Genomic DNA, 26,500 nt, shown 5'->3' on the forward strand with positions numbered 1-26,500 from the left:
TTCCTGCATTAAAAATTCAAGCGCCGCCGATTGTCATTCAGCTTGCACATGAGGCTTGCCCACATGCAGTCTCGACGTCTCGACAGCAGCAGGCTGCTATCAATACAAGCGTGTGCTTGTCCCATTTGTTTGAATTGTTGCGAGAAAAGATCGCTCCAGCCACGTTGTGCAGTGTCTGATTTCGGTGGTGCGCCATTTGCTCGTGCAGCGTACCCCAGGAAAGCCAGCAGCGTGCACGTGCAGAAGACAGTTTGTTGTTCAGTAGCAGCAGCAGCAGCAGCAGCAGCAGCAGCAGCAGCAGCAGCAGCAGCTCCCAAGAGGAAGGCCAGGGCTGCTCCCATATATTTCATGATTTCCTTCTGCCAAGATTGATTAACTGTTGTTTTAAAAATGACTTATCATGGTCAAGCGTTGAAAAAGGCTCATTCCGAGTGAGGAAAATTCCACTTCCCGCTGTGAAGGATCATTCCCAGCCCAACCAGAGCCTTTTTATGGTGACTCATGCACTTTCATGCTCACTTGCTTGTGGGGACAGCATGCACTTGCACATTTTGTGGGCGTTGTGCATCCTGGTAACTCGAAATAGCCAGGCAGATGGGAAAAAAAAAAGAAAAATAGTGATAGTTTAGACATCAGCAGTTCTGCTGAACATTTAGTGTATACAGAGCTGCATTGCGCGCGCAAACGCACGCAGTAAAGGCCCCCTGACTTCAAGCAAGTTGCCATTGCGCTGTTGTTACCTTTGGCCTTCTTAATTTCTTTGAGCAACTGCTTTAATATATTGAGGGGGGAGGTAGGTTGGCGTACCTAGTTCAACCGTACTGCTGCGACCAAAGTGTACAAACCAATTCGACTACAGGCTGCTTCATACTAACATTGATAGAAATGCTCTGCTGTTAAAACTATAAAAACAAGAAAAGCTTGATTGTGCCGCCTCTGGCATGGATCTAGCTGTTTTTTTAATTCTTATTAATAATGATCACTTGCCGCACACTCCCTTCAACTATTCGTGTACTCCGATGTCACCGCGGCAGCTAGGATGTGGGTAGCAATGTTCTCATCTTGGTGTTTTCAGCAGGTATTCTGCCACACGTAGTTTCCGGCCACTCTGTTATGAGCGCGTAGCAGATGTGCACGGACGCTCATGGCATGAGACTGGTACAGACGTACGATGGCGGCGCATTCTACCCATGCTCGATCGTGTGAGACGCGCGCACTGAGGAACTGCGCTGAACCATCCAATATACACCGCTAGCACATCCACCCGCGCACTGTCGAGGTCCTGCTAGCACTTATACCATCTATAGTACACAGCTGGCAGCATATTCTACATGCAATAGCCATACTTCATCTCATGGTTTTCGTGGGAGCCACTTCCTCATGGACGCAGAGTTCTGCGCGTGCTTGCATACGTATACAGAAACAAGCAAAGTAATAGGGCTCTTGAGAATGCATACAAAAAGCTCAACAATCTCTGAAAACAGCTTAAGTACACAACACTTGCTGTTAAGCTGTTTATCGAAGGGCTCAATTCTTTCCCTAAAAAAAATCTACGCTTTTCTTGGTTTCATAAACAGTTGGCTGCTTTCATAAATGTGTATTTATTAACGTGTGTGTGCGCCTAGATGTATATATTTGCAACAAAAGCTTGGTTTGGGCTCGTTCATTTGTGCTTCTAGGAAACATAGCACAAAAAAAAGGCAAGGATGACACAAAAGACAGGACTGGAGCTAGTCCTGCCAGTCCCATCTGTGGTGCCGTCCTTGTCTTTTTTTTGCTGTTTCCTAGATGCATAGTACGTGTGTATATGCAATATATAGGTCTGCAGAAGTTTTGTGGCATGAGAGCTGCAAAAAAGCTTCATTTCCTTGAAGTCTAAGCATGCAGCCGTAAACTGAAGGGTGCGCTCTGCCCTGCATACCTGCACAGTGTACCTCTCAAAGTGAGGCCACACCTCAGGCAGCAAAGAGTCCACTTTTCTGTGGCTTCCGTGTTCTACATAAAGCAGTTGAACCTCTAAACTAATGAAAATCCGGATTGTCGGCAAACTGTCCACCGTGGGAGGTGGCAGTTAAATTAATGATTGGTTGCAAGTGGCTACTCCAGAAGAGCAGCCAAAGTTGGGTGGATGAGTGGATGGAAGATTGGAGCGGCCTTTTTGAAATGGGGTGGTGGCAATAGCTGCCATGCTTGGCTTTTTTCCTTTTTATTTCTTTAATGGTGTTTTAAATCGGTCTATAGGTTCGCCATTTTCTTTAAATCCATATTTAATCCTACACTTATAACCTTATATGTCACCTCTCTGCTTTTCAGCCACCAATCTTCCAATCGCTTTTTGCCAACTTCCACCACAGCTTTATTTACATGACCATTGTTATCTCTAGTGACTGTGTCTGCGCTGACATCCATATATGGATACCGTCAAGTTCGAGTATAAGATGTTCAGTTGTTTTTAAGATTTACCACACACTGGACATGTGTCACCTTCTTGGTTAAATTTCTTTTTGTAGCTTCGCGTTTTAAGACACTCTTATCTAGCTTCAAAGAGTAGGGCACTGCCTCTTGAGTTATCGTAGAAAAATTCTTTCCTAATCTGCCTTTTCCAGTATCGACATAGTTCTACACTGTGCTTCTTTTTCATTGAATTAATCCAATTTTTAACTTCCGCGTTTTTACAAAATGGTCGTTTAATGCTCTTTCTTTCTCCGTCCTCGTGTCCGGCATACTTACTGGTTAGTTTCCTAGCTAGTTCTTTTCTGCCACTGTGAGTCAACGCTCTTTCTGTATAAGTATTTAAATATCTTAGCTGCCAACCTGTTATCGTCCAATTTCCTCCAGCGTTCTTCATATAGTATTTTACTCTTAGCTTCCCGTGCTTCGAATAATGCCCAGCCCATATCCCCTTGTACTGCCTCGTTTGTGGTTTTGCTGTGGGCACCTAGTGCTAATCCTCCAACAGCTTTCTGATTTACGTCTAATCTTGACTGAACTTCTGCCCTTAGGCATAGAACTGCATTCCCGAAAGTAAGCCCCCGGCACCATTATTCCTTTCCAGATACCTCTTAGTACTTCATATTTGTTGTACCCCCATAACGCCCTATGTTTCATTATCCCGGTGTCTCTTAGCTCTTTTGCCCTAGGAGACTGTTCATGCTTTTCCATGTATATCTGCCCTTTGTTTAGCCATATCCCGATGTATTTGTATTCGGCCACTCTTGGTATTTCGTGGCCTTGTACTGTAAGCACCTGATCAGTTGTATGGTTGAAAATCATCACACCTGACTTAGTTGCGCTAAAACTGAAACCTAGAACGTCTCCTTCATCTCCACAACAATTAACCAAAGTTTGCAAATCTTCCTGGCTATCTGCTAACAGTACAATATCGTCCCGGGAGAAGCTGCTCAACTACATTTCCGTCCAATCTGTACGACAGATTATAACCCAGATTACTGTCTTTTAGCCTTCTTTCCATGAGAGCATGAACAGCAGCGGTGATAGAGGACAACCCTGCCTTACTCTTGCTTGCGTCAACAGTTGTACTTCTTATCCCTTCCCAGTAATTTCAACTTTATCATCTCAGTATATTTCCTGTAGGAAATCAATTATCTCTTCATGACCAATATCTTCATCTTTTAGTATGTTCCACAGGAGTTCCCTGTTTACATTGTCGTATGCACCAATTATGTCCAGGAAGGCTAAATACAGAGGCCTATTTTCTGCCCTATTTCTATGCATTGGGTAAGCATAAACAGGCTATCATATATAAGCGCCTACCACTCCTGAACCTGTTCTGAGGTTCTCAGAGCATCTTATTACTTTCTACCCATGACTGCATTTTTAATTTCACCACCTGCATTGCCAACCTGTATATAACAGATGTTATTTGTAATCAGTCTGAAGGAGTTTATGTGCATCCTATCTCCTTTATAAATCAAATTAATTTTACTCTGTCACCAGCGGTCCAGAATTCGCTTATTTGTTATAACTGTTTCCAATGCTTATAAGAATGTTTCCTTGCTTCTTGGACCAAGTTTATTAATCACCCTGATAGCAATTTCGTCTGTCTCTGCGAATGTGTATTTAGGAATATTTGCTTCAGCCTTTTTCCAGTTAAGTTTGGTCAGTTCTAAGTTGCTTTCTATCATGCTGTCCTGTGTTGCTCCCTCATTTGGGGAGACCTCAGATCTAACTGATGCAATGTAGTTCACAGCATTGTCTTCCTTTAAGCATTTCCCTCGGCAGCTTGAATTTGTTCCTGCTTTCTTTGATTCTTTTCACCCAGCTAGTTTGTGGTTCCAGAATTTTCTTGGTCCACCTTTAATTGCACTACAAACTTCAGCCATCCAGTGATCAGTGGAGTGCTTTAATTTACCCTGGACAAGGACCTGTACTTTCAATTTCTTTTGTCGATAAGATTTTCACTTTTGGTCTATTTCCTCTTGAGACAACTGTGCCTTTTTTGCCTCTCTGTGTTCTCTTGAGGCCACAATTGTCATTGTTCGATGGCCTCCTTAATTTCCTTATTCTACCAGCTTCATGGCTTTCTCTTTCCTTTCCAGTGGTTTGCCATTTTTACTTGTTGCATTTTCGTACTGCTGAGTTATTCTAAGTGATTATAATCCCACTTTTCCATGGGGCACTTCTCTATTGTTCCTCAATGTCTGCTGATATTAGTGCTATATTTGTTTAATTTTGTGTTCCATTTTTGTCTTTCCTGCGCATCTCTATTGATCAGAGCTCCCATCTGCAGACTAATACATTTATGGTCACTTCCCAGACTCCACTCCCCCTCTTCATCTATTTCCATTTTTGCGAGCTTGCTATAGATTCCCTGCGACATTAGGCAGTAGTCAATGGTTGTCTGCCTGTTTCGGAATTCCTACATGATTTGTCTCTCACATTTAGTTTTTCTATTTACAATAGCTAGGTTGCACCGCTCACAGAAGTCTAGCAATAATTTCCTGCTACAATCTGTATATCCATCCAGATCCTTGATGTGGCTATTAATTCGAGAAGAACTCTAGTTTGGGCGAGTTGGTTCATGGATTCACAAAGAAAACGGCGTGAAATACGGGGACAAAAGAGAAACATCGTACACACCTATTTATGTTTGAAGCAGCCACCTGCCGGGGCAGTGGCACATCGCTTAACTGCTGGGCCACTGCTCCAGGAGTAGTACGAGGACTCCCAGTGATCCGAGCTTAAATGTCCCCTCAAGAGTTTTATTTATTTATTTATTTAATCATTCTGAGTGCACTTTGCAAGACAGCTTAAGCATCGATGTGATGAATCCAAGGTACCGGGGTTTTCTGGGTGATGATGTGCAACTGTGAAATGTCTCTAAGGTGGGTGCAGCAGGGTTCTTTAGAAATCGAAAGAAGGACAATCGTGAAGCGGATTTTTATTTCGTGTTACTTGGTGGTTTGTTCACAATTTCGAACAGTTCAAGATCCTGGGATGCTGCATGTTTCTCATGCAGCACCTTGCAGATGCAAATAACTATGTGAAAATGTTCTTACTCCTGACACCTCTTTCAAACATACATCAAGTCATCCCGTACCTTGCGTGCACAGCTTGCATCATGGTGATTCCCAAGTGCAAAGCTGGGGACTCTTGCAACTTTAATGCTTTCATGGTAAAAGCTTGTTGCATCATCAGAATTCAAATTATCTTAGTGCAGCAAAAGAGCATCTTTGTAAAGAATCTTTGCGGAGGAGGAGGGAGGAATTGGTCCTCTCTTGAAACCATTGAAAGTACGAGAAATGTAATCAAACTTAAGCAACTGAAAGTGCGAGAAACATAATCAAAATTAATCAACTGCGAATCTTTTGAAACTAGTGTTTGCAAGTGGTTTCAACAGTGTTTTCTACCTTTCAATGTTTTGCCGTATCAGGCCATGACATCAATTGCTGCAGGTTGCCTGCAGTGTATGTTCCATTTTGAGCGACACATAGTCACAATATTGCAAATGTTGGACGAGTCGATGGGTGGACTTCTTAGTTCAGGACTCTGGTGGATTGCGCTTTTGTCTGGACCCGTCAGATGGTCTGACATTGGTGCTCCTCCAGATCATTGCTGATCAAGGCTGTGTCCAACTGCTTTTATGAGGTTCTTATGTTGGATGGTTCACTCATTATTGCTACACAACCCATCCTCACGAAGAGTCCAGCATGCACCACAAGTCGCAGGGCGTGTCCACAATAGTTGTCGCACATCTGTCTTTGAGGGTGGTGCCACAGGTCAGTTGTAGGTAGAACTGGCTGTACCATAGTACGATGGGGTCGGGGGCAGCATTTCTTGCTTCGTAGAGTTTTGGAGAAACAGACTGAAGAACTGCAGTTTCCTATACATTTGATAATAAACTTCATCACAGTCAATTATGCCAGCGCCAGCTTTCTTCAAGCTATTACAGCCCCTGAACTCAAATTATACCCTACCATAAAATCAGCATTCAGTTCCCTGTGTTGCCACTTCATCTGTACAACCTTTGCTCTTTGACTTCTGTTTGTCTTTTTGTTTTGTACTGAGTTTGGTAATTCATTTACATTTTTGAAAGAGTTTATAATCCGTCTGTAAATTTTGAATAGTTAGCATACTATGGAAATGTTTTTACTGCTCAGTGTTTTCTACACACTGAGAGTTTAAAATCTTTTTAATTTTTCAATTGCTGGGTTTTTCTGGAAATGTTTCTATTGCCTTTAGTGGTTTTTACAAATGAAGAGTTTATAATGAGTTTTTTTAATAATTGAATTTATAGCTTGTTGTGGAAATGTTTGTGTTGCCCAGTCTTTTCTCTCAGTTCACTCTCACTCAGTTCTCTCAGTTTCTCTAAGTTCAATTAAGGACGTTATCAATGCCTACCAAAAGTTTACGTAATTTTCAGTTTCTTCTGTTCATTAATTTATTTAGTATCTTAAGAACGATGGGGTAATTTTTTTTTACCATATTCACTTGACTAGAGACAAATACAACTGATGTTTACATATGTAGCATCTCCACCTGTGTATATAAGAAGCATGCGGGAGATGGGGGGGGAGTGCAAAGGAACAAATGAAAAGAGATGGTGCTAATCAATCCCAGCCCCCCCCCCCAAGCAGAATGAAAACTCAACGACTATGGTGAATCATCTCAACACTGAGCCATTCTGGACAGATCCTCTCCACTCTAGTAAGATTGTAGGGAAGCCTAGGGGGTAAGTGGGTGCCATACACTCTCTGAGGGATACAGAGGATGTTAGATGAGTAAGGAGTGGATATGTAGGGAGGCAGTTGGGGACGATAGAGGGATATCTGGTTTACGTGAAATAGCATTGGCTGCGATGTTCAACTCTGTGAGCCTGCACCCAGTAAATAGATTTGGCAATTTATTTATTTATTTACAGAATACCTGCGTCGCCTCGAAGGCATTACCGCAGGGGAGACAGTTTCAAAACAACGCATTCATTTTCACACAAAAAGCAACAAGAACATTAAGCGAAGTTAACATCAAAGTAAAACAAAACAATAAGTGAACATTATTAAAGGTAACAGAAATCTTGAACAATAGTAGGAAAGGATTAGATTGTCAGGAATACAGTCGACAGTAAAAATCGCGATTATCAAAGACTAAAACACACTCTTCCGGCAGCAAGTTCCAGTCTTTCACAGTTTGTGGAAAGAATGATTTAGAAAAACTGTTTGTGTTAGTATTGTATTCGCGCACCTTCTTGGAGTGGTCGTGCCGAGTCGAGACGTAAGTTGGTTCCAAAAGGTAGTTACGGCTATCAATTCCTGTTTGATTATAGAAAATGCGGTGGAAGAATTTAAGTCTCAAATTTTTTCTTCTGTTGTTTAACGGTTCCCAGCCCAGCAGTGATTTTATCTCAGTGATACTTTGGAAGGGGTTATAATTATTGGATACGAAGCGTGCAGCCTGATTTTGGAGTTTTTCTATTGCTTCAATCAAGTATGCCTGATATGGGTCCCAAATAATGGAGGCATAATCGAGGATAGACCTGACGTGCAAGAAATAGAGTGTTTCTTTAACATCTTTTGATGCTGATTTGAAATTTCTGCGAATAAAGTAAAACATTTTACTTGCCTTAGATATTGTCTGCTGTATGTATGTGTTCCATTTAAGAGTCTGCATAAAATAAACACCAAGGTACTTGCACTCTGAGACGCTTTTTATGGTTATGTTTTCAACAATGTATTGTGTAGGATGTTCGAACTTTTTATTTGAAAAATGGACGTGATTACATTTTCTAATATTCAGATTCATTTGCCAACGCTGACACCAATTTACTATTTTATCAAGGTCGCTCTGCAGGATAGATACATCTGATGGTGAATTTATTTCCCTATAAACAACGCAGTCATCCGCAAATAGTTTTATGGAAGACTGTATGCCATCTACAATGTCATTGATATATATCAGGAATAAGAGTGGCCCCAGGACACTGCCCTGGGGCACTCCTGAAGATACGGTTATGTATGATGAGCTACAGCCATTCAGAACAACACACTGTTTACGATTGTTTAAGTAATTACATATCCAGTTATGGGTTTTATTGTGTATGTTCAAAGAGTTTAACTTGATATTTAACAAGGGGTGCGAAACTGTGTCAAACGCTTTCTGGAAATCTAGGAATAATGCGTCTACATGTTTATTCTTGTCGAGGGAGTTACCTACAAAGTGCTGAAATTCGACTAATTGTGTGTTGCATGAGTGCCCATTACGAAAACCATGCTGTGAAGCAGTAAAAAAGTTAATGGATTCGAGGTATTTAAATAACTGACTGTGCAATATATGCTCAAAAATTTTACAGGAAACTGAAGTCAAAGATATAGGCCTATAATTTTCCACCAGTTTCTTGTCTCCAGATTTGAAGATCGGATTGACAGCCGCGACTTTCCAGTCCTGTGGAACCAACCCGGTCTCGAGCGAGGCTCTAAATATGATACAGTTTAAGTAATGGGGTACGAGCAGCAAGCAGCATGAATTTATTCCACAGCTGTACCAAGCTTGAGTGCCTCTTGAGAATCAGCGAAGAGATGAACTTGGTGACATGGAGGATTTGCAGGTAGAACTGTGATAGTTTATAAAATTTCATGCTTGCAATTACAGGGCAAGGAAGTCTCAATGCTGTAAACTTAGTGGCTATTTAGGTGACAGTGTGTAGGGCTAACAAAAGCACTAGAACCTTTTGAAGTGGTAAGCTTAGCATTCGTATAAAGAGCACAACCATCACTGCATTTAATTCTGATCAGAATATTTTGGCTAAGCTGGGCAGCAGCAGCACCCATTTGTTTACTTTCAGATGTTCTTTCCGCATGGCATGTATGAACATGTCTCCATTGTAAAATAAACCTGAGCTGCTTGCGCCACCGCGGTGGCTCAGCGGTTATGGTGCTCGGCTGCTGTCCCGAAAGACGCGGGTTCGATCCCGGCCGCGGCGGCTAGAATTTCTTTGGAGGAGAAATTCTAGAGGCCCGTGTACTGTGCGATGTCAGTGCACGTTAAAGAACCCCAGGTGGTCAAAATTTCCGGAGCCCTCCACTACGGCGTCTCTCATAGCCTTAGTCGCTTTGGGACGTTAAACCCCATAAACCAAACCAAACCAAACCAGCTTCTTGTTGCACCTTGAAACAGGCAGTATTGTCTGGTGCTGCCGCTGAGTTTACCGTGCTTGAAGGGCAGCTAAGGAATGAGGAAAAACCACAAAATGAAGTGCATTGAAATAGGGATGTTGACAATGTAGCTATGGAGTGCTATTGGTTCCATGGATTTTGATACACTATGCAAACCATACAGTCGTGGGATGTTTTACAGCACTATAGCTGTGTTAGTCTATAATTCTGCCTGTTTTGCATCGTCATAGTCGTCCTGTCCACATGCCCCATTCCCTCCAGTGTAAAATGCACCAGCACTGGAAGACTGAGAGCAAAAAGATGGGCAACTACTATATGAGCATGTGCAAAGCTGCCAGATCAGGGGTACGGCCATATTCTACCCTAGTTTCCACACACTGACGAGGGCCAGCTTTGGTGATCAGATTGAAACCAGAGGCCCTAATCTGGATTATGTTGGAATGTATACTTCACCTGCTCAATCAGTCATGGGCTAGTGTGGCTACTTGTGCTTGATCAGTGGCAGTTAAGTGGCAATGCAAAGGAGTTCAGTGTCAGTGGCAGCCATGCCCACATTGGAGTTATCATTTTGTTAATGATTTCGCAAACCAGCTAGTGGCGATCACTTGTCATACCTTAAGGATAAGTGGCTGGAACTTTTTGATGTAGAGGTGACTTGAAACAGCTTTTGCTCTGTCCTGTCTTAGATGCATTTTCTCGTGTAAGTTTGAGTTGAGTGCATTCTAGTGATGGACAGTATATGCAGTGTTTGAAAAAATTTTTGAAATCTTAACTTGAGGAATTCTTTTCGTCTGTGTATAATTACTGGATAAGTCGTCCATATGCTTTCAGTACTATGCTCTTGACTGCATTTTTTTCTTGACTTAGGATTGGATGGAAGAAAACTCGCTGTGGAATGAAGAGGATCCCAACATCATTACAGAGGCAGGAAAAATCCTCCACTCAGCACTGACAGAGGAATGTTGCGTTGCACGAAGAACCGCTTCAGAATTTTACCTGTACTTTCAGGTTATATGCCCCAAACGTGAGTTTTGAAATATCGGCATGCATACTTTTTCCATTTCCCAAATCAGTAACAAAATAAACTTTAAAGTTAGCTTGCCTTTATACACCTGGCAGTGCAGAGGAACATGAGGTGGCTATGTTACTAAAGGTATATGTTCCGTTTGCCTCTGATTGCTGTTTTAGAGAGAAGATGCAGTAGCAAAAGTCGCCAGAAAGTCACTCGTACTATCGGCAACAAATTAAATGCGAACAAGACAATGGAAAGTCACGAACAGACACATGAGAAGATATTAGCCAGGGAAATTTAGCTCAGTACTAGCGCAGGTTAATTTTGCTTCGGAGGAGTGAAGACTGTCCTTTAAGAGTGTTAATCAGTGTGACTTTTATTTTCTGTCCAGGAGCTAGTATGTTTGTATTTTTGTGTTGGCAGTTCAGTTATCTTGCTCACATTTCATTTTTTGCTGATAATACACTCATGAAAAAAACAATACATCCCAAAGCAATTCGGACTATGAGGGACGCCTTAGTGAAGGGCTCCTGCAATTTCTACTACCTGGGGTTCGTTAGCACGCTCTGACATCACACAGTACACAGGCCTCCAGAATTTCGCGTCCATCGAAATTCCGCTGCCACGGCCAGGATCAAACCAGCGTCTTTCGGGTCAGCAGCCAAGCCCCATAACCACTGAGTCACCGTGGCAGCATACGTTAATTTAAACACTGCTGTTGAATCTCTTCAACTCCAGCTAATTCAAACCTGGGTTTATTCAAACTTATGTCCCATCAACATCGAGTGCATTAAAAAGGGTCCCCTCAATTTGAACGTCACATAATTCAAACAGTTTCAGTCCCTTTCAAGTTCAAATTATCAAGAGTCAACTGTACATCAGGTACAAAAAGTGTGACATTACTTTTTTTCATAATGCCCTCCTCACCTGACACTTCACCACTCATTTTTTTAACATAGTAACATCAGTGGCTATGCATTTTCACCAGTGATAAACACACCACGTTGTGCTGGTAAAATGTGCGCAAGTAAACAGTACCCACCACTTTACAGCATGCGTGATGGCTTTGTTGCCAGGAAAATGGTCCCCACACACTGAGAGCTGGATGTTTGGCTAATTCGGTACCATCCAATGTTTGTGTCCTCCATGACTTTCCATCCTCGTTTGTGTATTATAAAAGGAAATGCCTCTGATTTTAGTTCGCCACAGTGTTTTTTTTTTCATTACTCTGCGGAGACCACAAAATGGCTGTGTTAAAAATTCGGACCAGTTTTAAGACTGTGAGTGTGGAGAACAGTCCAGCCAAAATTGGCAAGTGCTGCCTCGTCTTAAAACTGCTATCAGGCCTGGCATCTTTTTCTGCAGTGTTTCCACTGCATGGACTACCATTCTGACTTAAGGTTGCAGTGGTGACACCAGACTCTATCTAGAAAACTCCCACCCTAGTCAGGTATGGGTTAGTTATGAGCCTGGGAATGTGTTGTCAGCCCTGGAGAACTTGCTTGCATTGTTCTGCCTGCTCCTGTGTGAGCATCTGGGGGATCCATTTGTCACAGTCTTTGCAGTATAGCAAAGTTTGCAACTCTGTTTCCACTCCATTGGTGCTCTACTCATAATCCACTGATTTGTACGGATAACTTGGTTGAGATGCTCTTTATTTTATGGTGTGACGCCCATGCAAGGCCACCCTGATTGTGGCACATATTTCATGTCACTGTTTTCATTCCTAAAGCATGCTGCTGCCCATTTTCTCGCTGCCGAGATTCATCATTTTCCCCCTGTGAACATTGCACTAGTGTTGGTGAATGTCAGGAGGTGAATTATGTTTTCTGTGCACCTGAATCTATATTGCACTTCTTTGCATTGTACACGTTTTGAGTCAGCATTTTATCACACTGCCTCTGTGCTGCCGACTATTGTTGGGAAGGTTCCATCCCTGCTTCCAAACTACCAACATTGTCTGTGGTGTTTTAGAACAACAATAAAATAGGAGGTATTGTTTCATAATGGAAACAATCCAGTCCACTCAAGATAGGGGACAGGTGCCTGTGCTGATGTGTATTCCTCTTGCATGTCCTCTATCTTGAATGTGCTGGTTTGTTTCTGTCTTGAATTTAAACCTAGCTCCACCTACAGTTGTAGCACAGGCTTGAGGCATTACTTTCACAGCGATCCTTAATTGTACTATGTTTATGATGCAGTGTTATTGATTGCAAGCTAGAATTGCAGTATGGTTAAAAATGCAGTAGGGCAGTTCACTCATGGCCATTTGTACTGGCAAACCACTGCAGTGGAGTGTATCTGTTTTTGTGGTTGCAGCATCAGGAGGTAGAAGTGATGTGTGTCGTTGGAATGAAAATGGTCAGTTGTCTGTCAGGTACAGAACATGTGGTCTGCACATCAGTTGTTTCTGTGAGAACTGAAATTTTTGTGCATTCCTCTGTGGTGAATAGCATATGGTGCTTGTGAAGAAGGTTAGCCAATTGTGCATGCGATTTAATCTAGGCACATTAGAAGGGGACACCGCAAATTTAATGGTTATTTGGTCAGAATTTTTTATTTTATTTTATTTTAATTTTTTTTTCACATTGCTCGGGTCTTCACCTGTGTTGTGCAAAAAAATATAAGGAAAATGCAATAACAATTTAGAATATTTTTTTATGCGTGATCATCAAAAATTGTATCATGCTTCTGATGGTTTTGGCGCATCGCAGATTTTGCAGATTTCCAAACAAGGAGCAGAGTCAGCATAGCTGCATCGTGAAGAGGAAAGATCAGAGCTTCTGCTTCTACTGAAAGACAAATGCAAATGAGGCTATAAATGAGGCAAATGAGGGATAAACGTTAGGGTTCATTTTCTCAGCATTCATTTTTTCTGGGATTGCTATCACTCATTCCTTAGGCATTTCGTAATGAATGACAGTGGAAAGGTTCTGGTTCTTATGCATGAAATCCGAGACGCAGAGAAGTGGACAAAAGCGCTGTATTTTTTTTGTGTGCAGCTGTGCAATAGTTTTTTAAAGTTATTTTGTAGCGAGAGCTATGCTAGGATAGTGCTGTGAGCCTCTGAATGACCTTGAAACGACCTTGAGATTAGTAATAGTTGCACATCTGCCTTACCATGTGTGCTCCACCTTGGTGCTGCACCACTTGACCTTTGACTTTGACCTTTCCAGTTGTCGGTAGAGGGCCGTATAAGAAGCCAAGTGGTAATCCCGTGGTGTCACGTGATACAATTTTAACTTCGAGAAAGAAGGCTTAGGCGACCAGATGAAGCAAGAATTTGACTTTAATCTAGTCTCGGATCCTGACATTCAGACCACACAGTGGGGGACCACGACTGATTTGGTTTACCGACGAGGAACTTGCAAGTCTAAATTCGGTGTGTCCAGGATTGAAACGGCAGCTAACTACAGACCATCGATCAGTCTTTGCTTTTGCTACGTGAACACTCAGTTCAGCAGAGTTGAACCACTGCATAATTTTTTTTGTAGGAAGTGTTTGCATGTAATTATGCATGCTGGAGTTCAGCTTTTATTTTGATGAGTACTGGGCTTTTAAAAAAAAGAACTAATAACTTTATTGCACAGAACAGGGCTTTGTGAACGTGCTGATATCAAGAACTTGTGCACTTTCTCGTTACTTTACTTACTCTTTACTTCACAAGGGTGTTAGTTACAATTACTCAGAAATGCCAACAGCTTAAAATAAAATAGTTATGAAATCAGCATACAAAATGACATATTTGTGCCAACTTTGGTTAAATTTCATGCATAAGTAATGAAAATACTTTTAATTCCCACGTCCCCTCTTAAATGACTTCGGACAGCATTATTGGCAATTCTATGTAGTTACTTAGTTACTATGCAATTACTATGTGCACTAAAGATAACTAAGTTTGTATAGTTTACCATTGTAAAAGTGCTCGTACAAACCTTTAAGAAATAAATATGCCTTAAGTTGTTATTATTTCATACCAGTTCATACCATTTGGTGCTGGAAGTAGTAAGAGAATACGTCTATTTAGGGCAGGTAGTGACAGCTGATCCAGATCATGAGAGGGAAATAACTAGAAGAATTAGAATGTGGTGGAGTGCATATGGCAGGTTCTCTCAGCACATGAATGGTAGCTTACCAATATCCATGAAGAGAAAAGTATATAACAGCTGTATCCTACCGGTACTCACCTATGGGGCAGAAACGTGGAGGCTAACAAAGAGGGTTCAGCTTAAGTTAAGAACAACGCAGCGAGCTATGGAAAGAAAAATGATAGGTGTAACGTTAAGAGATCGGAAGTGGGCGGAGTGGTTGAGAGAACAAGCGCAGGTTAATGAAATCCTAGTCGATATCAAGAGGAAGAAGTGGGCTTGGGCAGGGCATGTAATGCGAAGGCAAGATAACCACTGGTCCTTAAGGGTAACGGAGTGGATTCCAAGAGAAGGAAAGCGTAGGAGGGGTGGCAGAAAGTTGGGTGGAAGGAAGAGATTAAGAAGTTTGCGCCGATATGGTGGCCGCAACTGGCAAAGGACAGGGTTAATTGGAGAGACATGGGAGAGGCCTTTGCCCTATAGTGGGCGTAGTCAGGCTGATGATGATGACCATTTGCACTTCATTTGTATGCAAAACATGTACTCTGAGTCGAAAAGGCTGCAAGTAAGGAATAAATACATGTCTATATTATAACTATGCATACGGTATGGAAGGAACATTTTTTTCCTTAATGATGCTTTATATGCACTGAGGTATAAACATTAATATGTGCATCTCTTCAGTAATAATATTAGCTCTCTCCTAACCAGAGTCATTTGCAGGAAAGTGAGAAAAATCTGGTTATGAAGTAATACATTTTTTCAAGCCGCAGTGTGCTATATCATGGAGTTTCCAAGGTTCTTTCTTTTTTTTTGTCAGTATTGCCGCGTATCACGTTGATAATGGGCCACTAGGCAGCAGTGACGTCGAGAATGATTGTGCTCCTTGCATAAACATGTTGACCGAGAACAACCTTTGTCATCTTACTGATGGCGCATCACAACGGTGAAGATGACTATAACGATATAGCACGGCTATAACAAATTTTTGGCTGGATAGAACCGTTTCAAAATATTTTAACAAACGTATGCAATTTTTATTTCCTATACCGAACATGGTTGGATGGTAAAACGGTTATATCGAACTCTGCAGCACCAGGCGATGCCTGCTCCGCTGGCAGGCTTCACCACATTACACAAGCAGCTGGTAGTGGAGCCGAGGGCTCTTAATCAGATGGTCGGCATGTGTTCACACTCCTCGCACTTGTGGGCAACGCCCCAGAAGCAGCGGCATGTACATATTTGTAGCCTTGACTAGCTGCCCTAAACAACGGCTGTCACGGAGGTCGTGAAGATGGCAGTGGCTTTTGACCTGATGTACAGTTTTCCACGTGACACTACTGTAATGCAAAGAAGCCACCCTAAGTGGCATTACACCTGTGACCTTTGTGTGGCGAAGATGCTGTGCAGAGAAGCCAACCTAACTGTCATTAGACACTTTTTCGCGGGCTCTGAAATGTCCATGAACGCCTTCAGAACGGTGCTAAAACTTCGGAAGTGGTTTCTCCGTGCTCTTTAATATGGGTTTCCTGAGTGCTGTCGTTTCAATTACTGTGTTGCACTGCTCTTGTTTTGCCAATTTCAGCTTGTCGCACTATTTTACAATTTTTTACTTATTCGCTGTAAAGATTTTCGATAATATGGCAGCATATGGCGCCTACACAGCATGCAACAGTCACAAGATTACAACATATTGCACTGTGTAAGCCAAAAGTTTTCAGGACAACATTCTTCAAGAATTGTGACATGCTCTAAATTGCCGACCAGACTGATATTTAAAGGCACTGGGTTTTCCTAATCTAGCCTTGTAATGCGCGCGATGCGAATTTTGGTAAATTTGCTTCTTGTTCTGAGATTGTCTCAGGACAATGTTCATGAGGACTTGTTATGAATCTTATGAAAAATTCTTCCCAAATTTCTCTGTGCCACTAACTGCTTGATTTAGCCAGGGCAAAAGTGCATGTTAACACAGGTTCACATTTGTAATTTCTACAGTGCACTGAAAGGCTTCTCACTGCTGTGTCCAACTGCTCATGTGCATATCTGTGGTGTTTTAGTTGTGGTGGCAATGTCAAAAACAGGTCTACTTGTGAGCCACATACATGAATGCACACATTTTCTGTGCAGTCATTGTAGTATGTTAGTTCCATCATTAAAGGACAACGCTTGCAAATGATGACACATACGTACAGCTTTGACTGCGACAGTGCCCTACACTAAGGGCTGATGCAGGGATGTATCACATTCTGTCTTTATTTTTTTTACGACAGATTACTATGCTGAGAACTTCTACTTGCTGAGAACTTGCTGAAAACTTCAGTCATGTATCTCAAGTGTTGCAATCTCATGAGCCGCTCTATTTTTTGATGCAGTGAAAGGGTACATCGACAGGAAGATGTTGGAACAAAAAAAAATGGGTCCAGTCGTCATTGACTGTTGGCGATGTCGCATAAAAGACAAAGGTTTCTCAGTGGACAGTGGGTGTAGGTGCTGGCTTGGCAAGAATGCATCACCGCTTGACTTGCCAATGGATGACATTTTCTTGCAAGAAAGCACTAATATTCGTGATGCTTACGAGATCTTCAGCACACAGGTAATTTTATGACATGGCATTTTCTTAACGAAAGCTCAAAAAAGATTCATTTTATGTGCTAAACTTTCCTTGTCAAGTTTTTGGAGGAAATGTGCATTCATTTGCTGAATAGTGGTAACTGAGGAATGGAGAATATAGGTCTACAAGAAACTTTTGAGTTTGCTATATGTTACGCTTTCTTTTTTTTACATGTGAGGAGCGTTCACTGATGTGCCTGACTTATGATCTCACTTAGGGAGACCTAGGCCCTTTGAGCTTAAGCCTTTCGCAACCTGAACACAAAATTTTGTTGAATCGTATGTGGAACAGACAACACACAAGTAGAACACAGAAAGTGTTGGTGTAAAAAAGCCCAGTCACTTTCAAGCTACTTTGCATAGTTTCATCTGGAGTCTGTCTCCCTTATGAAGGCAAATAAATTAAGATCCCTAGTTTTCCACAGTTCCATGAAAATTCATGGATCTTGGCACTTTCATGGGATTGCGTGTCAGTAGCCACATCCTTTTTAATGCGTTAACATTAGAACTCCGGTAGGAAAAATCTGACCATTCATCTTAAGCCTTGGTTGGCAGGTGTGCAAAATGGAGAGGGAAATCCCCCTCCACTTTTAAAAGAGAGGGGGAGGGAAAACAGAGGGTGGGGAGGTGGTTGGTGCTAAAATGGAGAGGGAAGGCAAAAAGAGGGTGGTAGGCTGACAGCGCTGATTGGCGGACTGGATCATGGGTCACTCGCACATTTTGAACCTGCCAGCAATGACGGCTCCTCTGTCTGGGGGGGGGGAACATTATAGCCAACATATACTCTGTGGCATCAATTACATTGATCGTATATTTTTCTTTTTTTTTTTATCATGTTGCGTTTGTGGACTTCAACAGGAATAATACAATTACATAATTTGTTTATTCAGTTGTCTGAATTGTCTTTAAAGGCTAAACTTATTAACCTACAAACTTCTGTGGATATGCCTTTGCATGCTTGCTCCCCCATACACTCAAGCAAGCTAACACATCAAGCGCTGTGGCTTGGACCAGGAGCATGTCTACACACATATGTAAATAGTCACGGTACTAGTGCCTGTTGAAAGCAATATTAGCACGAATTTAACTGAGCTTTCTCGTCAAATTGCCTGCTTCAGAGAGCACCTCACAATGTATTTGAAACCAAGCTGCAAATATCACACTTTTTTTTTTTCTCGGTGTTCGTTGAGGTAGTCACAGTGAGCTCATCCACCGGGCTCATCCACTGTGAAAAAAAGCCATCTTCTTGGCAACCTTGGGTCATTGAGGCAAAGTGCGCGGCATGCATTGGTGAGAGAGAGTTCCTACAAACGTGGAAAGAAGGCAGTGCAGGCTGTTGAGAAGCAAGAGGAGGTAGTTCAAGAGATGCGAGGAATAAGGAAGGAAAAAAGGGGTGAATGGGCGCTGAACTATGCAGTACGAAACACAAAGCACCGAGGCGAAAAGAAGCAGCATGGGAGCCACTGCTGCGCTAAAGGCATCTCGTAGAATATTGCAGATCCTCTGTTGTCAGTTCACAGAATTTAAAATTTCCTGCCACAGAAAACTGGCGGCCTTACTCATTACTCATATGCACTGCTCATAATGGAAATAGCTTTGAAGTAACGTTCATTTAAGAGCAGTTTTTGCCACATGTGGAAGGCGCTACGCATAGCACTGCTGGAAAGTGATTACCTCATATGAATGTTAAACAAACCATTGAGTAGCAAAGTTTTATTTACACAGGCTTACTTTTATTCTTTTTTTAAAGCAGATGTGAAACACACTAAGAAAGTTGCAAAATAGTTTCGGCATAAAGTGGCACTACCTGAGTCGCCTACACTGAGTGTTTGAAAACTTTAAGAATGAGCTGAGTCATCAGTGATCAAAAGCTGCTTCTCAGTGCCTGCGAGTCTCTCCTTATTGTCATTCTTATTATGCTGAAAGCTATGCATCTATAATTTGTGTTACTCAAGCTATAATTTGTGTCACTCATGCATCCCTGGGACATTTACAGTGCACATTAATGTCTATTTCTAATCTAAGGTCTGTTTTGATCTAAGTCTAGTTTCATGTTTGTATTTGGATCTATGTGGTCCCAACAGACACAAAGTAGTTTTGAGTTGGGCCTCGTATTTCCAGCTAAGAAAATGCTGGTTTTCATTTGGGCATGCCAGTCCCAATAGAAAGAAAACTGGTTTGATCTGGGATCTGGGTTGAATAAATTTCAAGTGCTGCATCGCAGAGATTTTGTATGCTTCAGACAGCAGTGATGGTCACTAACAGAATTTTCCAGTTATGCTTGCTGCAAATTGCACATATACTGGTAAAACTTAATTATAAAACTTTGCTTCTTAACACTGCACCAGCAACACCTGTGGAACACTGTTCATGTATGGTCATACTAAGCATGAGCCCATAGTATCATTTGGAAAGCAAGCATGAGTTTCAAATATTGTGCTGGGTTTTAGTATGTTCTGTTGCCTTTACTGCAGCTTGCTCCTTGCAGAGTATATATTGAAATTGGATGCAGGCAGGGCCCCCAGATATGGTTCCGCAGGGCTACTTTACTATTGTAGCAATTGTTGTACATGGTGTTTGTTTTGTGGGTATTTAAAAGATTTAAGAAATTTTACTCTGAAGCTTACTGTTTTCAAAACTTTCTATCTTGCTAGTTTGCAAAGGAGGTCTGTTAGAGTTCTTTTTAAGCTCAGTACAAAAGTTATATAGAAGCAGTAGACCTTTCCCTTTTTGCAGACGTGACATCAGGGAAGCACACTGGTAAGGGGGCGCGGTGAAAGAAAGCAGGCTTGGTTGGCAAAAGTGACCTTTCCAATCTGTCTACCTGCTGTGTGTAGCATCATGAGCTGTCCAACGTGTACTTTCTGCCTGAAACTGTGCATTATTTAGATAAGATCAAAGTATGCGGCACTCCAGTGCCCACACCTATTAGTGATTGGCAACTGGGAAAATGGTTTCAAGTGCCCAGCAAATGTGGACTTCGGAGATATTTTCGAGTACCTAGTTAGAACAAGCCTAGCCCATGCAGTACGCCGGTACTGAAATCCTACGAACCGCTTGAAGAGTATGGGACTTCGCAATGGAAGGGCATGTTGGCAAGAGGGTTATTTCAGACCTTGGTACTGGTTACTGCATTCTAAGGGCCCTTCACAGAGGCGACTGCAGAGCCCTGCGAAGTGCAGGTGGGTGCTCATCAGCGAAGACAGCAGCATACGCACGAGCACCAGGCTTGGCTGGCTGATATTTATCTCAAGTACAGACATTTCTAGTTTGTCTTGCTTAGATACATTCTGCTTGACAAACATACACCATCCAGGGTAAATGCAGACAACCAGTGCGATGTGCATTGGTAAAGCGTACTTATATTTAAAAGCACACCTAAATGATGCAAACAGCACAACTTTTTGACTCTGAAACAACCGCGCTTGATCAAGCGCAGTATGTTGGTTTCTGGTTTGGAATGGAGATGTGCTTGAGCGGCCAAGGAACTGGCAGGCCCTTGTGAGCCATTTCGTGACTGAAGCTAGCTTCTTGAACACAATCTGCTGCACTAGAATAAACTACAAATGCCTATCTAGAACTTCTTAGAGTACTTCCGGCAGTCACATGCCATCTGGACCTTGAGCGCTTGATTGGTCATGATTTCAGTACAATTCATTTGGGAGAAAAATAAAATAAACTAAGTGCTTCCTTGTTCACGCCAAAAAGACATGGGCGCATGAGTAACCGAGTAAATCTTCCAATCACGTGCATGCTGCAGATCCTGATGGCGCTTGATGTATGTCATTTTGCTCTTTGCACGGCTCCAAAACCCATTTTTCGCCGGTTTTCGTTACTTGGAAAGTGGAGGGAATATATGCGGCTGGTCTTCGATCGACTAGTGCATTCCACCTTGCAACAACTCGACGGCATTGAGAAAAACACAGTAAATTGTCACTACACGAGACCAAATCCACTGCACCATGCCGCTAGTAGTGAAATGTTTTGCCAACCAAGCGTAGCCACGCCCTTCGCCCCTCCTTTAATTGAAACGTCATCTGACTATTTAGGCCAGGAAAGGTCTATTCCTTCTGCACACCTGAGAAAAATGTCTGATAAGGAGCCTGAGAGACCTAAACGTCAGTAATGCTTTAATGGGGCTAGTTGGCTATCCATATTAACTCATATGTGCACTCATATGTTAATAAACCTGAGAGAAATTAAAAAGATATGCATTGAAAAAAAAAAAACTCTGCATGCATTGCAGCATGCAATATAGATCTCATGCACAAAACTAAAACTGGATGTGCAAGGAAAGTCCAGTGCATAAAAAAAAAAAAACACTACACCGCAACTTACGTGTCTTGTGAACAAAATTACTGGATGTGCAAAGGATGTCCGTATTGTTGCAACAGCAATATTCATTGCATACCCACCACGTAAACTTCCAAGCAGAACTTATTATAGATTTTATGTCATTTTGTGTATCAAACGTGTGCTTCTGTCAGGTAAATTTAATGAATATTTGTGGTTTGCTGGGTGATCATTTTGTACCTAATGTGGCATAGTTGGTCCATGCACGCAACTTTCCTTATTTGCTCAACCTACTTTCTCTACTGCTTTGCCTACTGTGGCATCTGTCTTCCATAATGCTGAAGGAATCCAACCAATAGCAGATATTCAGCCAAAATGACTCAGTAAGTCATGAAAAATCGCAGGGATTTCAAACAGGTGCAGGGGTTGTGTAGCTATATATCTTCCAAGTGATACAGAAAAACCTGCCCTGTTCTGCCTCATTATTCGCAAATCTGGATAATTTGGACTGCAGGCGGGGTCCCACCAACGCTCATGTATGTTTGTGGCGTCAGAAGCTCAACAGTTCAGACGCAGCTGAGCTTACACTATTTAATTCAGATGGACTCATGATGGAATGCCACGTCGAGGTATGACTGGCACTGTTGGAACCAACTGGGAACTGTTCCATAAACCATGCAGTTAGGACAGAATTTCACCTGGGCGCCATTAGTACGTGGCTAAGTAGCCCTCCTTAAACCTGAAATTCATGGTGCAGTCTTGCCCGGGCACCTCAGACTTGCATGCAGCTGTGACGACGCTAGGAGATCATGTTGCTAAAAAATAGTGCGGCCACGTAGTTTCGATTTCGGCCAGGCTGCGCGTCTGACGGCCAGCTGAGTGCAGTTTGCGCAATTTCAGATGCTGATTGGCACGTTGCTGGTTTTTCCTTTTCCCAGCAGAAGGCATCTCGCCATTCCAGAACTGACGCAGTTCCCTCGCTTTCGCCCGCATGGTTCTCCCGTTGTTCCTGCGTGGTCGTCACGCGCTGTTCGCAAGTTTATGTAGCATAGCTTCATCACACGTGACAACATTGCTTGTGACGAGGCTGCTGCCGCGTTGCACCATGAAGGAGGCCACGGCAGCCTTTACCTATTTGGAGCAGTTCTGTGCTGACATTTCCTACAGTGCGCACACAATAGAGCATCTTGTGCAGCATCGAAAAATAGCCATTGGCACGCATTTTTACCTCAAAAGCAGATGACCAACTCCCTGGATTTACCAAATGTTTTCTGTGATGAAAACTATTTTTTGCCTTGTTTTGGAGCCATACGTTATTCGTAGCTCGCAGTAAATAGGTTCCCTATGTGTAAGGAGATGCTATATGTTTCTCAGCTGCTTATCAGTGCATAATTTAACTCCAGTTTATCTGCAATTTTCAAAAAGTGTTCAAAGCCCTTTCGATGCAAGCTTCCCTGAACTTGCATGCCACCTCATTCATGCTTTTATGTGGAACACGCGCACGCACACGCACAGGGACACAACTGCTGAAGCTTTTATGCAGATGCACCTTATTGTCTTTTATTACTCATAATTGCACTAAGTGAACAATGTTTTCAAGAGGCCTAATGTGTGGAATTCTCCCAGAAGAAATTAAGCACATATTTGGAGTCTGTGAATGAAGTTGGTTGTGTGTTGAAATGCAGCTGTGTTTTAAGCTGCACTACATTTGCACTTGTTGTGGGGCTTGCTATTTCTTCCAGACTTACCCTTATGGGACCTGCTGGTATACGGTATGTATTGCATTATGCTTTTCTGTAGCATTGTATTTAAGCTTTTTTCACAGAATTCATAATAGGAACATGAGCCCTGCTAGCCAGCTTAACATAAATCCCTGACATGTTAGAGTGGAATTATTTGCAGTGTTCTGTATTATGTGGGTAGCTTATCCCACTTACTGAAGGCAGTGTAAATATCACCAGTACGTAAAATTTTGTTCGCCATCACAAGCTGCTTAGTATTTGTTCAGCTAGTTCTTCATAAATAGTCAGCAGCACTGAATTAAAACCCTACAAATTTAACAGCATACAAGTCACTACAGTGGCTGTAGGGGAGTTCACGTTTCATTTGTGTCGCTAGAAAAACAGTAATTTTTTAAAAATGACACACAAAATATTACAGAGGACAGTAGCAGGATGGCTGCAGTAAATAAGTTTTGAAGAAAAAAGTTATGTATTGTGATGTCATATCTGGCCTGATAAGCGTAGATCTGCCCAGCTAGTAAGCCCAGCTAGTAAGCAGGGGAAAAGAAAGGAAGTTGGCAAATGATTATAAAAATAGAGAATCGAATCAATGAAAATATGAGAAGTTCAAGTTCGATAGCAACCATGTAGACCACAAGCGTTCCATTACACTTTCAAAGAATTGCCACACATGCTATCAAAAACACGAGCATCCGGCTGACAGCATAATGATGATTATGTAGTCCGCGCCCATCATCCCTATGGAGCCATGACTACCAGGGGATACTTCCCAAGCTGACAAAAATGGCAGGCAAAAGATGGATCCTACAAATCTGACCACTTTGCTGAAGTCAGCTACCACGTTTTGTCCAGCTCTGGAGTGCAGGGATGGTGCTAGAACCCTGGCGGCGGAGTGGCGCAGAGGAGAAGTGGGGTTGGGGCAAATGTTGGGTAGGCATGAGTAGCATTATTCTTCATAAAAATAAAATAACTAAACCAAATGCAATGGGTCTCAGTGTGGTCTCGCTGTGGAAATTTGGCAGGTTTCTCTGTGCCTAGAAAATTTTGGCGATGGCAACTGCCATCCTCACCTCCCATTAGGGCCATCACTGCCCTGAGGTTTCACACTCACTTGAGACTGCATGCCGAGAGTAAGACATCATCGTACTCAGGATGAGGCGATGTTATGGTGGTTAGAGATGCAAGCCAGTCGCGCGCTTTTGGTTGTTTTAAAGATTGAAGGCATGCCCCATCGTGCAAGGGGGGGTGGTCGCCCCCCCCCAATTTTTGCAGAGCGGCCAGTGCCCCACCGGACTCCCACCTGTTTGTGTTATTAATGTAGGGCATCATGTAGCTGATCTAGTTGGCTAAATTTCATATGGTCAGTCTTAAAGGGAGCAAACACTGAATTTTTTTTTTGGCATAATGAAAAGCTTGCTGCCTAAGATGCTCGATTCCACTACGGTTTTGTTGGAAACGCTGCAGAAGATTTCTACTGAGAATTTTTAAATCAGTGCATGCATCTGTTTTTATGTACCTCGATACTGCAAACCATGATCAGCAAGCGCAATGACGATTGTACATCATCAACAGTGCTGCACCAAAAACTAATATAATCTTACCTGCCAGACAGTAATAAGGCCTTTTTACTATAGAGTAGCGTCCATTTGTTCCCGTACTCAGAGCTGTTGCGACACAGTGATGTACGCCTTGCTGAAGAAAGTTTCAGTGGATCGTGGTTGACGCTCCATCCAAGAGATTCTAAACACTGTGGCACCATCTAGCAATGAAAGCTAAAATCATTGCTTTCCATCGAAGGACGCACTGTCTCTCTCGAGAGTGTAAACTATAATAAAACATGAGACTCCTGAAAGATGCACTTAAAACAAATAAGCGATATTTTACCGAGATGTGGTCACGTTGTGGGCTACACTGACAATGATGGGTTTCATGCAAGACGGCTTTTTATACAATTTTCAGTGTCGGATTAAAATTATAAATCCTCGCTTCTTTGATATTGTAGTGCTCAGTGCTTACAATATGAGGCACGGTCTTTTCATTTTAGCCATAATCTCATGATAAGATTTAGTCAGTGTTCAGAACTTTTAAAGGTTTTTCTTTGAGTAACCTAAACCAATGATGTCCCAGCAGAGGTCAATGATTGGCTGGCCCCTGTTCATGACCACGATTAGCAGAGTTTGAAACGGACGGTGCGCCAACTTTTTCAATGCAGTTAATCACTTCAGATGTATGCATACTTATAAAGCTGACCATGTCATTATGAGTATTATATAAATTAAACAAATACGCCTTTGAACAGCACAGGTAATAAAAATATTTTAAAAATTCAACAACTACTTAAATATATAACATTGAATAAATAAAAAAGAAATTCGAAGTCTTGCCCCCCTCCCCCCAACTAAAAAAAAGTTCCAGGTCCCTGGCATAGTGCGATAAAGAAATATACAAAAAAAAAGTTTTTATGATGTAACACATGCCAAACTTAGTTTTTGCTCCAGTTTCGACACCTACAGTCATTTACGCCCATACGAGTCTGTAATGTGCGTAGTTCTTATGCCGAATCAACTTCCTGTTATTTCCGCAGTAATCACATTGGCTGACATTCTGCACTCATGCATTACAAAAAAATCTAATCTGCTTAGAGGCTCCACTTTAAAGCTACTTAAGTTTGCTCAGTCTCCTGCCTCGGAACAAGTTTTATTTTACCTTGTGTTCCAACGTGTGACAAAAAGCACTGAAAATTCATTACAACTCCCAAGGCTGACCGACATGGTCAGCAAACAAATACATGCCTACCTTTGCCCACCGCATTTCTCTGTCAAAAAAAAAAAAGTAAAATGACCACAGTATATCTCTTTCGAGACCCTGTTTGCATGTGACACCAGTTCCACCTTCGTCGTGTTCACTCGAAGGTCATTACTAGTTGCAGTCTGTCAGTTACTTAACAAGCGGTGCCCTCGCTGGCAAACAAATTTGAGATCCTTTAAATTCTCGTCACCATCTTTCATATATAAACGTGGGTTTCATCCCCGTTCTTCCAGCACCCCTTCAATGTCGCATTATGCCGGTTGTTTCACCTAACATGTTTTGCAATTTTTAAAAAAGGGCTTTTAAGTTAAGAGTGCT

The 26,500-nt window shown here is 42.1% G+C and overlaps 1 protein-coding gene across 1 annotated transcript in view; it reads left to right on the top strand.

Moving 5' to 3' along the window:
* The first annotated feature begins 384 nt into the window (after positions 1 to 384).
* Positions 385 to 26,500, top strand: part of LOC149350311 (uncharacterized) — a 28,740-nt gene continuing 2,624 nt past the window's right edge. Inside the window, exons 1-4 of the mRNA XM_089579320.1 lie at positions 385 to 494; positions 10,497 to 10,653; positions 17,102 to 17,322; positions 23,375 to 23,404. Of these exons, the coding sequence (XP_089435446.1) occupies positions 492 to 494; positions 10,497 to 10,653; positions 17,102 to 17,322; positions 23,375 to 23,404 (411 nt within the window). The 5' untranslated portion in view covers positions 385 to 491. The remainder of the gene's footprint in view (positions 495 to 10,496; positions 10,654 to 17,101; positions 17,323 to 23,374; positions 23,405 to 26,500) is intronic.

Source organism: Amblyomma mixtum, chromosome 3, assembly GCF_055824585.1.
Source record: "Amblyomma mixtum isolate Tamu chromosome 3, ASM5582458v1, whole genome shotgun sequence".
Taxonomy (NCBI): domain Eukaryota; kingdom Metazoa; phylum Arthropoda; class Arachnida; order Ixodida; family Ixodidae; genus Amblyomma; species Amblyomma mixtum.